This window comes from Trachypithecus francoisi, unplaced genomic scaffold (genome assembly GCF_009764315.1).
Source record: "Trachypithecus francoisi isolate TF-2019V2 unplaced genomic scaffold, Tfra_2.0 Lachesis_group10, whole genome shotgun sequence".
Classification (NCBI taxonomy): Eukaryota; Metazoa; Chordata; class Mammalia; order Primates; family Cercopithecidae; genus Trachypithecus; species Trachypithecus francoisi.
The window spans coordinates 45,552,282-45,568,658 of NW_022681455.1; the positions used below are offsets into that span (position 1 = coordinate 45,552,282).

At 37.7% G+C, this 16,377-nt stretch overlaps 2 protein-coding genes across 3 annotated transcripts in view; one reads left to right on the forward strand and one right to left on the reverse strand.

The window, feature by feature from the left end:
* LOC117087304 (runt-related transcription factor 2-like) overlaps positions 1-8,831 on the forward strand; it is a 44,069-nt gene extending 35,238 nt beyond the window's left edge. The window contains exon 3 of the mRNA XM_033217361.1: positions 8,668-8,831. Coding sequence (XP_033073252.1) covers positions 8,668-8,699 — 32 coding nt within the window. The 3' untranslated portion in view covers positions 8,700-8,831. The remainder of the gene's footprint in view (positions 1-8,667) is intronic.
* SUPT3H (SPT3 homolog, SAGA and STAGA complex component) overlaps positions 1-14,809 on the reverse strand; it is a 516,212-nt gene extending 501,403 nt beyond the window's left edge. The window contains exons 1-2 of one of the 2 annotated variants that reach the window (XM_033217359.1): positions 14,507-14,809; positions 2,011-2,111 (exon numbers count right to left, since the gene is read on the reverse strand). In XM_033217359.1, the coding sequence (XP_033073250.1) occupies positions 2,011-2,111 (101 nt within the window). In that variant the 5' untranslated portion in view covers positions 14,507-14,809. Of the gene's footprint in view, positions 1-2,010; positions 2,112-14,506 lie in introns of those variants that run through there. The other variant, XM_033217358.1, reaches the window with a different exon arrangement.
* Positions 14,810-16,377: the final 1,568 nt, after the last annotated feature.

A 16,377-nucleotide genomic window follows, 5' to 3' on the forward strand; every position in this document is an offset into this window, starting at 1 on the left:
CAACAGATAGATGAATAAGCCTGGCTATGGTACAATAAAATGGTATTTACAAAAAAAGGCAGCAAGCCCATGGCCATAGTTTGTTGACTTCTGCTATAAGACATCTGTTTTTAACTTTACTAACAAGTATATTGTTTTAATAAATACTATAAATTTCGAAATAAGATGTCTGGGATTTGCTTTAAAATACTTCATTTTTTTTTTAAAGGGAGAAAGGTAGGAGAAAGGTTAAATAAGACTGGAAAAACACAATTATTGTTAAAGCCAGATTATGGATATATGGGTTTCATTACACTGTAAGCTTGAAAATTCCCAAATTAAAAGTTGTAAAAATACAAAGTAAATCAATGAACCAGCTCTACAGAAAATGAATTTTTTCACCTTACTCTAAATCTTTTAAAACATGCTTAGTATTTTTAAACATAATTAACATAATACAACATAAAAGATTATTAATATAAAGCCACTAAACTATAATGAAAAAACTTAATCCACAAAAATGTATATAAGCATAAACCCTTAAAATTCTCCATAACTTAAAATATAGGCTCACTTCATACAGTTGCTAAATATGTCACATTTATTGGCATCTCATCTGAAAGGTGCAATCAATTTTTGGCTTTAAAATATTTTTATAAGAAATATTTATATTAACATATAATAGGTGTATTACTTTTCAAGTTAATACATAAATTTCTTTCTTTTTAAATTCTAAGTAATTCTGGCCAACATGGCAAAACCCTGCCCCTACTAAAAATACAAAAATTAGCCGGGTGTAGTGGCACACTCCTGTAATCCCAGCTACTTGGGAGGCTGAGGCAGGAAATCGCTAAACCCAGGAAGTGAAGGTTGCAGTGAGCCAAGACTGTGCCACTGCACTCCATCCTGGGCAACAGAGTGAGACTCTGCCTCAAAAAGAAAAAAATTTTAATAATAAATTCTAGGTAATAAATATTAATAGCTATAACCGTAATAAACAAATATTCTTCAGGATCGTCAATGATTAAAAGTATAGAAGGATCCTGAGGCCAAAAAGTTTGAGAGCTCCTGAACTAAATGTTTTCAATATTGTATAAAGCAAGTTCATCATGCAATTACAAGACATATACTCAAACTCATTTTACCTTTTAACAGTAATCGTCACATAGTGACATTAATTCAACTATGAAGGCTATCAATTTAGCCACAAGAGGAAGACACTTAAACCTTCAACAGAAATATCCTTTTAAACTACCTGATAAGTCATGAGTATGAATATGAATCCACAGGATAAGTCTTGAATCCACAGGAAAAGAAGAGCACTATAATATGTGGTCCCCCATCTTATACAGACAATTGTCTCCTGAACCAATATAATGAAAAACTACCATGTGTCAAAAGACATTTCTAATAAATGTGCCACCTCTTATCAAATAAAGAGATGTAGTTTCACTTAATGCAAGAAACCAGAAATCAAGCTGAACAGAGTCTTAAGAAATCTTAATGACTGCAATTTCCCAAAGATTGAATACATCTGTTTTTTAAATGCTCTAGGTTTTCCCCAATGTTCTGAAACACAGTGATTTCAAATATTATCAAAACTAAAAACTAACTTAAATTAGGCTTATTGAATTATTATGACAGTTGAGAAAAACTAAGACCTTCCACATGAAAACATTTCAACCATCCAAGAATATAATCAGTCTCAAAATTTCCTAAATCTATAAACTAGAATAGAAATAAACAATACATAACACAGACTCAGATAAATAATAATTAGAGCAAATATGTCCACATAATTATTCATTCTATCATTTATAAAGATGAACCAATACTCATTTTTCAAATACAGTACCACCGTAGCATTTTTAACCAATTTTGCCTCTACATACGGCAATTTAAAATGTTATCACAGTATTTCATTTTTACTTGATTAATAACAAATTATTCCCAAGTTTTATAAATGTTATGTCTATTGCCTTTCAACATGAATAAATTTAAAATAGTAATAGCATGCAAGGACATACTTACATCATACTCTGTAATTCTGTTGCAAAGCTTATAGACTTCCCTGTATTCCTTCCACTACTTGAAGTTGCAGTAGACATTGGACTAGCTGCAGTATTATTCATCTAAATAAAAAGGAGAAATAAAGCTTACAAAATATACCTAGCTATAAGTAAATGCAAAAAAAAAAAAAAGAAAGCAAATATAAATTATTTCAAAAACTAGAGAAAATTTAAATTTCCGATTTGCTTTGCATAAAACTGATTCACTTATACTTAATGTTGTTTATTAAAATGAAATAGCAAGGTGGAAAAAAACTAGTCAAGTAAGATGTCGGCCAATTACTCACTTCAGTGATACATACTTTAGCACCTATTTTACGATAGGTAATGTAAAAACAGTATTTATTAACATATTTTACTAGAGCTAATTGGTTTTCAAAATGAGCTTCAGGGAGCCCTATGGTTCATCAGCAATGCTTCAGGGAGTTCCAGGTGGACCCCAAGCACAACACACCCCCAGTTTCAAACACAACAACTCTGACTTTTCTAGTTGATATATGAAGGTTCCAAGTAAGATTTCATTTAAAGAAACAATTCCACAGCTGAAAGATACAAAATTAGAAAACTACAGCATAATCTAATTCCCATTTGAACAAACGTCTAAAATACAAATAATAATGTCAATCAGTAGGTCAAAAGCATTGTGATATTTTATAATTCTATGGGTAAATAACTTATTCAATTTAAAATGTGACATTTTTCCCAATAAAATTAAGGTGATGCATAATGATAAATTGGGTGCCAATCCTAATGTATGCCATTTTATTTAATGTATTAAAAAAATTAAGCAAGATTTAGTCAAAGTAACATTAAAATAATGTCATGAAAGTAGGTAAAGCCTCAACTATTATACTATTATACTGGGAGTGCTCAATAACGTTAGTTATTATTTCATAAGCTTATATAAACTTTGCAAAGCTGTAATTTTCCTTAAAATATTTTTTGCAGATTCTGAAGAAGAATGTAAGATATTTAACAACATATGAAAAAGTAAAACAGTGCAGAGGACTTTTAGTAAACTAAGAGGGCAGGTTCTGGAGTCAGACTGCCTAGATTTGAATCCCACCTCTGCTCCTTTTCTAAGACTTTGGGCAAGTTACCTAACTTCTCTGTGCTTCAGTTTCCTCATCTGTAAATGGCAATGATAATCTCACCTTCTTAGGGCTGTTGTGAGAATTACAAACAAAAATTTAGAACAGCACTGACAGCACACAGTGAACACACAGTAAATGCTAACTGTTATAATAAACAGACCTTAAGAACTCCCTCTTCCATGAACAGGGAAAATTAAGGAAGAAAAAAGAATTCCCCTTCTTGATCCGCTAAAAACTCTTACATAAATTTAGATGTATTACCCTTTTTTCACAATCACACAAGTTTGTAAAACTTAAATATTTTTACTAAAAGACTTCTATGCAACTAAACAAATATTAAGTAGCTTCTTTGTAAGTTTAGTTTTCACTGATGACATCACTATAACTACTAGTCACTTGGGCTCAAAATCTCAGTCACTACCTTGGACTCCTTCTCCTGCACCCTACAATTTGTAAAAAGTCAAGTAAATTCTACTTTCTGTATGTTCTCACATCCTTCCCCTCTTGTCCTACTGCTATGGCCCCCTAAAAACTCTTAATCTACATCTTCTATCTCCATCTCAGTTCATTCTCCAAACTGCTGCCAAATTTATCTTCTTAATACATCTTTCTAATCTAACAACTCCTGTAGGTAATGATAAAATTCATAAAGGGAACCTAAACCAGGGTCACTTAGCAAGGGCTGCGATGGAAGGGCTGGGCCCCACAAAAGAAGGATGGGGAAAAAAGCTACTACAAATCACTGATGGAGATAGGCCTTATATGAAGCTTTTGAGAAGGCAACAGGACAAAGATCTAAGGCAAGCAGCACACTAGCTAGGTGACTAGGTTTGAAATATACCAATATCCCTCTGGTCTAGTCTGAGGGCCCTAACAGCCAGGCCAAAACCACTATACCAAGAATGCAAGAGCACAAAAAGAGAAGGAAAACAAAAACGTTCCACTCAAACTGAGCCTGAAAACCAAAATCCTAAAACATACGAAGAACTTAATGCTAAGAAACACCATCACATTTTTTAAGCCTAAATTTGTGCCATTGTTTAAAAAGACTTTTGGAGTAAGTACTTTCTCTACAAATAATATAGGAAAAGAAACATAACCATTTGAGAATTGGATTAAAAAAAAAAAATCACAAGTCCAAGACTGGGAGAAAATAGGAAACCAAGGACTTCCATAAACAGTCCTGCAGAATTGGGACAAAACGCGAAAAAAGGGAGTCTGGATTTCTCAAAGACCTCAGAAAATGTTCCCTTGTTGTCCCAATAGAAGGCTGACAGAGCTATCTGGGAGAACATGTTAAACTCAAAAAGTAAGTAGTAACTCCAGCCTCCAGAATGTTATGATTTGAGTTGACTCATCAGATTTGACAGACATGCCATTCCATGGGATTATCCTATGGTCAAATGTCCTGAGACACTGCTGGAGCAATCTGCTCCTTTTTCATTTTCAAATCCAGTCACCCAAACCTCGTTTATTATAACCATAATCATCCTTTCACAGTCAAGTCAATTTTTATATCAAACAGGTGAATAACATTTTTCTTGACATGATGAGCTGATAGCTCATTAGACTCTTTAAAATAATTATTTCCCATACCCACATTGTTTGATGATTTAGATAATTAACTTCTTTTGACATTAACTTCTTTACACATCAAAGTCCTATCATTCCAATGCTCTATTTCCTTTCTTCTAGACATTAAAAAAGAAAAGTCTGTTAAAAGCAGAAGCACTCAAGTCAATTTTCACTAATAAATACAGTTACCGTGGAACTGAAAACCTACTGTAATCTTCTCAATGGGTTAATGTCCTGCAGTTGTTTCAGCTTTCAATTGAAAATGCATCTGTTTGCCATATTTTACAAAATGAATTCAGATGTCCAGATTGGGACCTAGATTATTTCAACATGCCAGAGTTTAAATGTGAACCCAAGGAATAAGTTCATATCTGATTAATAGTATTTAAACCTGATCATTAAGCTAATAGCTAATACTATAACACACCTGTAAAACTGTGTTCCGGAGAAGAAAATTTGGCATTTATCTTTTAATTTAAAATTATAGAATTTAAGGATACACCTCTTTCCTCAGAAAATATTGCTATCCAAAAAAAAAAGTTTTAATTGTAGTGAAGTTAATCACAAAAAGTATATTAAACAAAATGCAATGAACATGCTACTGGGTTTCTAGTTAGGTCTCATATTTTGGGGGACTAAATAACCACAGAAGAAATACCATGAAACAGCTTTAAGCTTAAAAGACCTCAAATTGTTGAGAACCTTACTACTCGTTTCTGCACCCTCCAAACATCATCAAAATCTGGACTGTGAAAACTGTCAGTCAACCCATTAATTAAAAGAGAGAAGTTTTAATCTTATCTTCTATACTGCTGAAGAAGACTATTTCAGCAGACCTATGTACTGATTTTGAGCATCTACAGAGTCTCAATTCTAATGATAACCTGAACATCCCACATAATATAAATTAATAGAAAACTTTTATAATTAGAACATTTTTATTTTCATAAAATTCCAAAGGCAGGAAGCAATTATGGTTAAGCCAACACTATTATACATTGTGTTTTAGTTTTGTTGTTTAAAAAAAATCAGGTTACATCATGATCTAAATTTCTTCTGTTGTGAAAAATAATACCAAATGGTCAATCACTGAGAATGCAAAAAATTAAAAAATACATAAAATATCTATAAAAATGTCTAGACCTAGTGTTTAGAATAATACAATGGTAATCTCAGTGTAGTAATATATGCCCCATTTTAAGTGGACTTTGGAAGGTACTAAAAAGCCTGGTTTATAAACTTACCTCAAATCAGTCCCACCTGACCTTGCCAGCCTCCTTTTCTACAGCAGTCAAATCAAACTTTCACCATCTCCAGAACCATCCCATGTTCTTTTGAACCTTTACCCCTATAGCTCTCTCTATTTGCAATACCTTTTGAAACAATACAGTATCTGTCAACCCATCCAAAATCTATTGCCTAAGCCCATCTCCAAGAAACCTTCCCAGACATGTAAACAAAAGAAATTCTTTCTCTGATATCTAATTATTTGTTTATATTAGTTTAATATTAAATTAACTACTTTACTGCATACTAATTATTTTAGTTGAATAAGCCTCTGTCCCACAGTGAATCCCTACCCCAGCTATGGACAGTTGATATCATCTTCTACTTCCAGAGAAACAAAAAGCTATCATTTAGTCATTCCCTCCACTCTCCTCCACCAAAGACAGTGTATCCTCCCTTAATTCCCTCCTCTTATAATAAAGACACCCTCTTATTTAAAGCTAATACCACCAGTGCTTTGGATTCTTCATACCTAAGTATTTACTGGGCACTTACTACAGGCCAAACACTGTTCTAAGAGGTAGGGATATAGTAGTGACTAAGTCAGACAAAAAGAAATACATTATAATGCAAGAGACAAGCACATAAACAAATATAATTTGAGGAAATAACAAATACTATGAAATAAGAAAAACAAGTTGATTTCAACTAGGAGGTGGCATTTAATATAAGATCTGGAAGGGAGCTCTGGAGAACTTCCCAACAAAAAGAACAGCAAAGTACCAAAATCCTGTGGCCAGTGTGGCTAGAAATGCAGGGGTAGCAAGAGGGCAGATCTTACAAAGCCTTTAGGCCACAGGAGTTTACATTTCACTTAAGTGTAATGTGAAGCTATTAGAGAATTTTGAAAAGGGAAGTTACTTGAAATGTTTTAGGTTTTAAAAAGATAACTCCAGCAGCGGGGAGAATATACTATATGGAAGCAGAGTGCAATCAAGACCAGTTAGGAAGTTACTGAGGTTGTGTGCAGACAAGAGATGACAGTGGCTTGAATTAGTTTAACAAGTGGAGATGATGAGAAGTGGTCAGATTTCTGGAACATATTTTGAAAGCAGAACTGATTTGCTGATAGATTACATGTGGGGTGTGAGAGAAGCGCAGTCAAGGATGACTGAATTCTGGGGCCTCAGAAACTGGTTGAATGGTGGTGCCATTTACTGAGATCCAGAAGACCGGGAAGGAAAAAAAAAAAAGTTCAGTTGGGGCTATGTTAAGTTTGAGACAGCTATTAGACATTCAAGTGGAGATTTTAAAAACCTGCAGAAGCTTTGTGAGAGATGTTGTAAAGCAGAAAACTGAAATAAAAGCCATGGTCACAAGATTTTTGTTAAGAAGGATAATTAATATAATAGAACTTTGTATAAGGATATAAAGATCAACTAATCTCATAAGTTCAATTTCTCTGTCAGGAATAATTTGTCTCACAGGATTGCATATAATGGGCACTAAAAAAAATCTGAACTGAAAATATCAAAACACCCTGTAAACATGAAAACTACCCCCATCCTTTCTCTCTAGATGATAAACAGCTAAAACTGTGCAGCATTACATATCCTACATGAGCATCTTTTGGAACTAAGAGACACAGGAGCCCAGTGATAGACTGCTACGAGACACAGGAGTTTCTAGTATATCTTCCTTCTTCAGTCTCATATTCAGTTTCTATTCCATATGCTTTCATATGCAGTACTCTCACAGAAAAATTGAGTTTAAAAAAAAATTATCTGCAAAAACAGTCCCTAAAGTACACTGCAAATGTGCCTATCAGATTATCCTTAAGCCCTGAGAAATGGCACATAGCACACTTACTTTTCCAACACTAAAACACTGTTGTTTTTACTCAAACTTTATAATAGAGTTGCTTAATGGTTAACTTTTGAGATATGTGGAAGATTTTGGCACCAATTACACTCCTAACAGTAAGAGGTAAGTGTATTTGACAAAGATGTCAAAAAATAAGCACCTCCCTTAAAAATCAACACTCCCTTCCAGTCGAGAGTCACATTTTAGAAATATTAAAGCTTATGAGAATTCTGTATTAAACAATTTACAAAATATCTGATGTGTTTAAAAACACAGTTTACGTGACCAAAAAGAAAAAGGAATGGGGGATTTACTGTAGGCATGTAAAAAAACAGATGAATTTGGAGTTTATAAAGGGTATTTCACCTGTGTTAGCTCACATTTTTTTTTTCACAATTACCCTACAAGACAAGTATTCTGCCTCTACCAACTAAGACTGGCTGAAGATCACAAATCCAGTAAACAACAGGCTTTGATCCCAGATAGCTGATAACCTGAATTATTCAGGCCATTTAGATATACTATGTTTTAATAAAAATCCTCTCATTTTAGTGTCTTAGTTTTTTCATTAGTAAAAGATCTCTATCTCCTAAAACACTAAAATATTGTGAAATTACTGAAAAGTTGTAAACATAGCAGTCAGGGGACTTACATGGTCATTAAGTTTTCTTGGAGACTGATGACTTTTAACACTCAGTTAAGAAATTCTTCGTTTAAAAGAAAATCTTAGGTAGATGGATAAGCAACTATAACAGACAAATATATATGCAAATTGGTGGGAGGGAACCAAAGACATCTGAGCAGACTTCAGAACTACAGTTTGAAAATCACTAATTTCCTCCAAATCCCTCATTTTTCAGGTGAGGAACTGAAGTCCAGAGGGGTTTCTTGAACTGCCCAAGGACACACTACTATTTAGTGATACAAGCTGGGACTAAATCTGAGGTCCCCCGACACCTGGTCCAGAGTTCTTTCTACTATACAACAAGGAATATACAAATAAAAGTTTATCATAACTAACCCACAAGGCCTCCACAATGTGTATGTCACAGTGAACTGTGTTGTGAAATATTAATATCTGCCTATGCCAAACCACAATGGGAGCAGTAAAGAGCTAGGCTCTGGAGTTAAATTATAGGCTCTAACACTTACACATGACCTTGGGCAAGTTATGCCACCTCGCTGCCTCAGTTTCCTCATCTCCAAAATGGAGATTAAAATTACTTCTCTCCTAGGTTACATAAAATAACATATGTAAAGCCCTTAGGAAAGTGCCTTATACATATTAGGCATTTAGTTTGAGCCAACCACGATGACAAACTCAAGCAAAAGCAAAGCTTCTTCAAAATACATCACAAAAGATTATTGTTAAACATGTATATCCTCAAAGAATGTTATGACTAATAAAGACTAATATGAATACAGTGAAACATACAGAATTCAGTCATAAAACCACTACAGCATTTAAATCGCAAAAATACATTTCAAGATTTTTTAAATGGTTTATATTTGTATGTTATTTTAGTTAATATAGTCACATAAATTATTTCAATTTACTGTCCTGTGAATTCAACAGCATCTTTTCAGTAACTCCTACCTACTATACACCAAACATAGTTTATTTTTATTTTGAAACGGGGTCTCTTTCTGTTGCTCAGGATGGAGTACAGTGGCACAATCTCAGCTCACTGCAGTCTCCACCTCCTGGGCTCAAGCAATCTTCCCACCTCAGCCTCCCAAGCAGTTGGTACTACAGGCACAAACCACCAAGCTCAGCTACATTTTTTTTTTTTTTTTTTGAGATGGAGTTCTGCTCTGTTACCCAAGCTGGAGTGTAACGGCACAATCTTGGCTCACTGCAACCTCCACCTCCAGGGTTCAAGCAATTCTGGTGCCTCAGCCTACTAAGCAGCAGGTATATGCCAAGACATGCAGCTAATTTTTGTATTTTTAGTAGAGACAGGGTTTCACCATGTTGGCCAGGCTGGTCTCAAACTCCTGATCTCACGTGATCCACCCGCCTCGGCCTCCCAAAGTGCTGGGATTACAGGTGTGAGTCACTGCACCCGGCCCAGCTAATTTTTGTTTTAAATTTTTTGTAGAGACCAGGTCTCATTATATTGCCCATCACTCTTAGGCTCAGGCAATCTGGACGTGTCTTAGCCTCCCAAAGTGCTGGTATTACAGGCATGAGTCACAGAGCCAGCCACTATTTTCATGTTCATTATCTTATTTAACCTTCACCACCCATTAACTATGGGCCAGATATTTTCAAAGGGAGAACTACAGTACAAAAAGGCCTGACAGACCCATTCTAGAAAGTAAGAGCCTCATTAGTATAACCTATTCGGTGGGAATATGTTTGGATAAATGAGATACAATGGAAAGCACACATCAAGTGCCCAAGAAAATGTTGGTTCTCCCTTAGCAGTAGTATGGGGTTGTTTTCTGTAGAAAATATATTGTGACCAGATCAAAAAAGCACCATTACTGTGACTTAAAATATTATTTTTTGTGTGTGTTTGGTTTTTGAGACAGAGTCTCGCTCTGTCACCCAGGCTAGAGTGCAGTGCACGATCTCGGCTTATAGCAACCTCCACCTCCTGGGTTCAAGAGATTCTCCTGCCTCAGCCTCCTGAGTACCTGGGACTACAGGCATGCACCACCATACCCTGCTAATTTTTTGTATTTTTAGTAGAGATGGGATTTCACCATGTTGGCCAGGCTGGTCTCCAACTCCTGACCTCAAGTGATCCGCCCACCTCAGCCTCCCAAAGTGCTGGGATTACAGGCGTGAACCACCACACCCCATCTGTGACTTACAATATTATTTGTAAAAGAGAACTGTCTTCAGTAATAGTGCCTATTATACACCATCTATGTTGTTACACAAAATTTGCTGAACAACTTCTGCAGGTCACTCTTTAGTGGAGGATGCAGGTAGATGCAACAAAACCAATTCAATATAAAAATGTTTGTAAAGACGACAATTTTTAAACGTTATTCTCATTTGATGCCACCAACAGTCCTATGAGAAGGTGGGATGAGGCTGGGTACTAATTCTATTTTACTGATAAGGAAATTGAGGCTCCGATATTAACAAGTTAAATACCTTAACTGAAATGACAAAATGTGGCAGAAAAGGGCAAAAGCTAGGTTTACAGAATTGTGTCTTAGTGCTCTGTTCACCAACCCACAGAACATCTCAGAACATTATTATCACTTCTAGATTATCCAATAAACTTAAGGCTACAGCAGCTAATAGTTACTGAACTGCACCCAACATATCACATGAGTTATTTAAATTAACCTCTTATGAACCTAGAAGCAGAAGCCATCGCCATCTTCATTTTATAAATGAGGAACCGAGTATTCTTAGGAAGATTAAATAATTTGTCCCAAATCACATGGCTAGGAAGCAGCAGAGTGAGAACTCAAACCAAGTGTCTATTAGAGCCTCAATAAAATATTTTACCCACTTCAGTATAAACTTAATAATGCATGTAGCTGAGTTATTTTTCATTATTTAAGTAAACTGTAAGTAAAACCCGTCTTTAACATTGTAATACATAATCAGATTCCTGACGGATTTCACTATTCAACCTCACCATAAAATCAAATCAGTGTAATTTCAACACAAATATTCAATCTCCTGATTTGACTGACACAGACTAATGCTTTGCAGTCACCCTCACCAAAAGATAATTTTCTTCCAAGGGAACCAAAACTCAAGCTGCTAAAGATTTCTATCCAAAGCAAAATTTTAAATTATCAGTGGCTTACATGGGAAAGTCACTTGCTGGCCTTATTCCAGGTATCTCACTTATTATTTAGACACATAAACAGTATTTTGTCACTGTTTTAAAGTATATTTCTGGCCGCGCGTAGTGGCTCACACCTGTAATCCCAGTACTTTGGGAGGATGAGGCGTGTGGATCACTTGAAGTCAAGAGTTCAAGACCAGCCTGGCCAACACAGTGAAACCGTGTCTCTACAAAAAATACAAAAATTATCTGGGCATGGTGGCATGTGCCTGTAATCCCAGCTACTCAGGAGGTTGAAGCGAGAGAATCGCTTGAACCCAGGAGGCTGAGGTTGCAGTGAGCTGAGATCACGCCATTGCACTCTAACCTGGGCAACAAGAGCGAAACTCCGTCTCAAAAACAATAATAAAGTATTTCTGATATTGCAATGTGGTTAACTGTCCTAAAACTATATATTACAAGTTCCAATAAGGCTAACAGTAGGGTGACATTATTATGTGGTCCCAATTCGAACATTTTTGATAGTGAAAGGGGTTCTATTAAATAATTGTGCTGGAACAATCAGGCTTTATACCATGAGTGTCTCGGAAAAATTAAGATATTATGGTCACCCATAAAAGCACCCCATTCTGATTCGTACATTATGAGCTATTCTCTCCATCTGATTTAACTCGTGGGCTTTAAGTTATTGTTCCAGATCTAACCATTATATTCAGCCTTAAGACCAAGAGCATCTTTTTTTTTTTTTTTTTTAAGAGACAGGGTCTCCTCTGTAGCCCAGGCTGGAAGGCCTGGCCTGACCATGATTCACTGCACCCTTGAACTCCTGGGTTCAAGAGATCCTCTGGCCTCAGTCTCCCAAAGTGCTGTGATTACAAGCATGAGCCAACGTGCCTGACTCAAGGGCACCATTTTACAGACATCAGGCCAGGGTTAAGGGTGCTACCACTACCTATGAAAGTTGTTTGTTCTTTTAGTTTTATTTTCATATTTGACTTTATATACACTTGCTTTAAAAAAAAAGATGCACATATTTCAAGGAAAGCAATTTCGTGAAACATCTATTACCTAATTTCACTTATCTCTCCAAAAGACTTGGATAACCACAAAACTAGTTCCAAAATGTCCTAATGCTCAAGAGTTATAATTTTTCAAATCGCTTTATTACATGAAAGGTTAAAAAAGAAAACAAAACTTGAATAAAAGAGCTGGAAACTTCTCACTGAAAACCAACCAAAGTAGTAAAAGATAAAAACCAAAAATCACAAATAGTACCATAATGTTTAAAGAAAACTCCAGTTAATACTGTCATAGTTCTTTGTATCTGGCATTACCCGTACAACCTAGGAGACAAAAGAACGCTTTGCTTTAATTTGTCAAGATGTAAATAAGTACTAACAGACCCAAGGTCTGAACTGCAGTATTTGAATGAAAGGCATTATTTGAATAGAATTACAATTCCCTAAGGCAATAAATGTTCCAAAGAGCTGGCTTCTCTGATTTAAAACTCAACCATATCAAGACTCGGAAGGACTCTCAAAATCTAAACTGTAGACCTGTGCTGTCCAACGCAGTAGCCACCACTAGCCACATGTTGGTATTTAAACGTACATCAATGTATTAATTAATTTACGAAACAAATTAAAAATTAATTTCCTCAGTGACACATCATACTTCAAGTGCTGAAGAGCCACTGTGCCTAGGCTACCACTAGTGCCTAAAGGCACAAATTATGGAACATCTCCATCAAGGCAGAAACTGCTACTGAAAAGTGCAGCCTAGACTTAGGCACACTTCGCTCCAATGTCCCGAATATCCTGAGATTAGAAACTTCCAATAGGTCAATGAAGTGCATTCCATTCTAGAAAAGTACTCTCACGAACTGTTTCTCATAGTCAAATTCAGCCTCTATGAAACATTCACCAGAAATTCCCCAAGTTCTGTCCTTAAAGTAAATCTTTGCAGGGCGAATTTAATTCCTCTTCCAAAGTCTGCCCTTCACATATATTAAGACCCCAGGTCCTCTCCTTCCAAATACATACATACATATACACACTATACATACATATATACACATATATACACACACATTTCTACCGAAATAATTTAACATTTCTATTAACCTCGTGGAGAAATGCTAATTTATCCACGTGTACAGTAATAACATGTCCAGGATCGTCTGAGTGTCAAATATTACATATCACTGTCTTCATAACTTCACTCTCACTTGTGAGACCAAATGTCCTCATTCTCTGAGAAGATAAAGTCACAGTCATTCTGAACTCCTAAAACATGGAGAGCAAAATCAGAGCTAAAATGTACTGAGCAGCACCTGGCGTTGTTCTAAGCGTTTAAGGTGTATTTTCTCATATAATCCTCACAATTCTGAACTAGGCTATAAGATCGCCATTTTACAGACCAAAACAAGGCAAAGACAAGCTACATAATTTCCCCAGGGGCCACAGACGTGAGCTCACCCCACAGAGAACACAGCGGATCTTTTCCTGTTTCTGGATGCTACACTCCCACTAACTACCTAACTCTTCTCTCGCCGTGCCATAAAGCAACAATTTCCCTCTTTAATGATTCCCCCGGCAACCCCTAACACTACCTAGACGACCCGCGCACCCCGCTTCTTAGCACAGCCCAATCCCCCTCACCCCACGCCCACCCGCCAACAGGGAGGAGTCGAGAGGCAACTCCACAATCGGCAGCGGAACCAGGGCGCTGCGCCCGGTCAGCGCCTCCCACAGCCGCCCTCCCTTCAACACTCCCGCTTAGACGCCGAAGACCTAGGCGGCCGCCCTAGAGCCGGGACCAGGGCGTGGCCGGCGCGGGGGCCCAGAGACGCTTGGATCTCCGCGCTGCGTCCCTCCCGGCTCTCAGACGTCTCCCCCGCCCGCATCCCCGCACCGCCCCCCGCACGCCCCACAACCTCTGCTTTAAGAACCCTTGTAGGCACGGCTGCGCTTCCTGCGAGGAGAATGTGGGGGGTGGAGATGGTGCGGTTTCTGCTGCTGCGGCCCGGGACACGCTTGGAAAGGGGCGGGGTGGGGGAGCAGAGAGTGTGGAGTGTAGAAAGGGAAAAGGTGACTCGGCTGTGTGGCGGGGGGGAAGGGGGTGCAAGATGGCGTGAGATCGACTCTCGGTGAGGCGGGGGTTGCGGAGACTGAGGAGTTAGCGATACGGACGCCCCCAGCACTGGCAGTGCGGGCGCATGCGCGCTCGGCCAGGTGGCGCGCGGTCTCCCAGCCCGGGCGAGCTACTTCCGCCAAGCTCGCCGGGGGCGGGGCGTTGTGCGTGGCCCTCTGAGCCCGGAGAGGGCAGCGCTGAGCCACGCGGCGGCGCTTAGAGCTGGGGACTCTGGGAGCGGTGTGGGGATGATTTGAGATCGCTCAGGCTTGATCAGGGTGCAGGCTTGAATTCTTTAGGAATTGGGCCCGAGAGGGATAGGATTTTTGACGGATTCGGTGACCGGCACTGGAAGTTGATTTTCAACTCCAGGGAAGAGATTCACCGTTGTAAGCTTCTTTCCAGGAATTGGAGTGAACGGGATCTTAGCGGGATTGCGCGTTTAGAATGGTGAAGGGAAACGGAGAGGTCTGAACGCTCCCCCTAGGGTCGCAGTGCGGGCGTGTGGACGTGGAACCCTTTCTGGGACGGCGAAACCAGCTCTTCCTCCGCTCCCGCGCGCCATCACTCCCTACCCTGACCTCGCACAGAATCTGTTTCATTAATCTGCAGTTAATGTTTTTCCCCAACTCATGTAACTAGACGCAGGCGTTCAACTACCATGTTTTGTTATTGAAAACTTGTTCTACTTGAAGGCTTTTTTTTTTTTTTTGGACGATTCTGTGTTTAGATTTTGGCCTGTTCCTCATTTTAAAATCTTGCACCCCCAGTATTGAACTGTACATCCTGTCCTGCCACATTTGATTGATACAGATGTAGTTCTTTAAATAACACAATAGTCGTAAGACAATGCTGTCAGTCTTTCACTCTTTATATTATATGAAGTCTTATTTCTATTTTAACATTCTTATTGGTTGCTTAGTGAAGAAAACTGGTTATCCATGCTCACCTGCACACCTGTGACGTCAAATACTATAAAATACTGTATTTTATAGGGATTCAAGTATTAACCCTCACCAAGTCTTTTTAAGCATCACTGCTTCAGTTATTTTCTTGCCTGTACATACTGTGAGTTCTGAAATAATCCCTTCCTCCTATTTGCTTAAATTGTTTAAAATAGCAACTTATTTAGTTATTTCCTCTGTGGATTGTAGTTGAGTCTGCTAATGTTGTGTTTATTCTCTTTAATCTCCCCAACGCTTCAATATTTTCCAAATACCTAAAATTCCAAAAGAATAAATATATTTAGGATGTGAGAGTTCAGCACAATGTGTAAATCAGGGATCAATTCATCGCTGAGCAAGTGTGGAGTGTAAGGGAAAGTAATAGCATCGTAATAACTTCTTACATTGGAAGACTGGTTGAAAAGCTATTTTGAGTACATTACCAAGAAATTAGTTAACAGAAGATTAAGAGAAAAATTGGTGTTCATATCTAAAGAAACGTAAAAGTAGATCATTTCAATTAAAATTATGTTTAGTTAAAGTTTTCATAGAAGTTCCTGCACTGGAGTTTCACCTGCCTCAGATGAGTACCTGTTTGACCCAGTTTATCAGGATAGAATCCAGATCATCTTACTCTAGGATACTGGTGTCCAGCCTGCATAAAATCACACACAGGCCGGGCGCGGTGGCTCACCCCTGTAATCCCGGCACTTTGGAAGGCCGAGGCGGG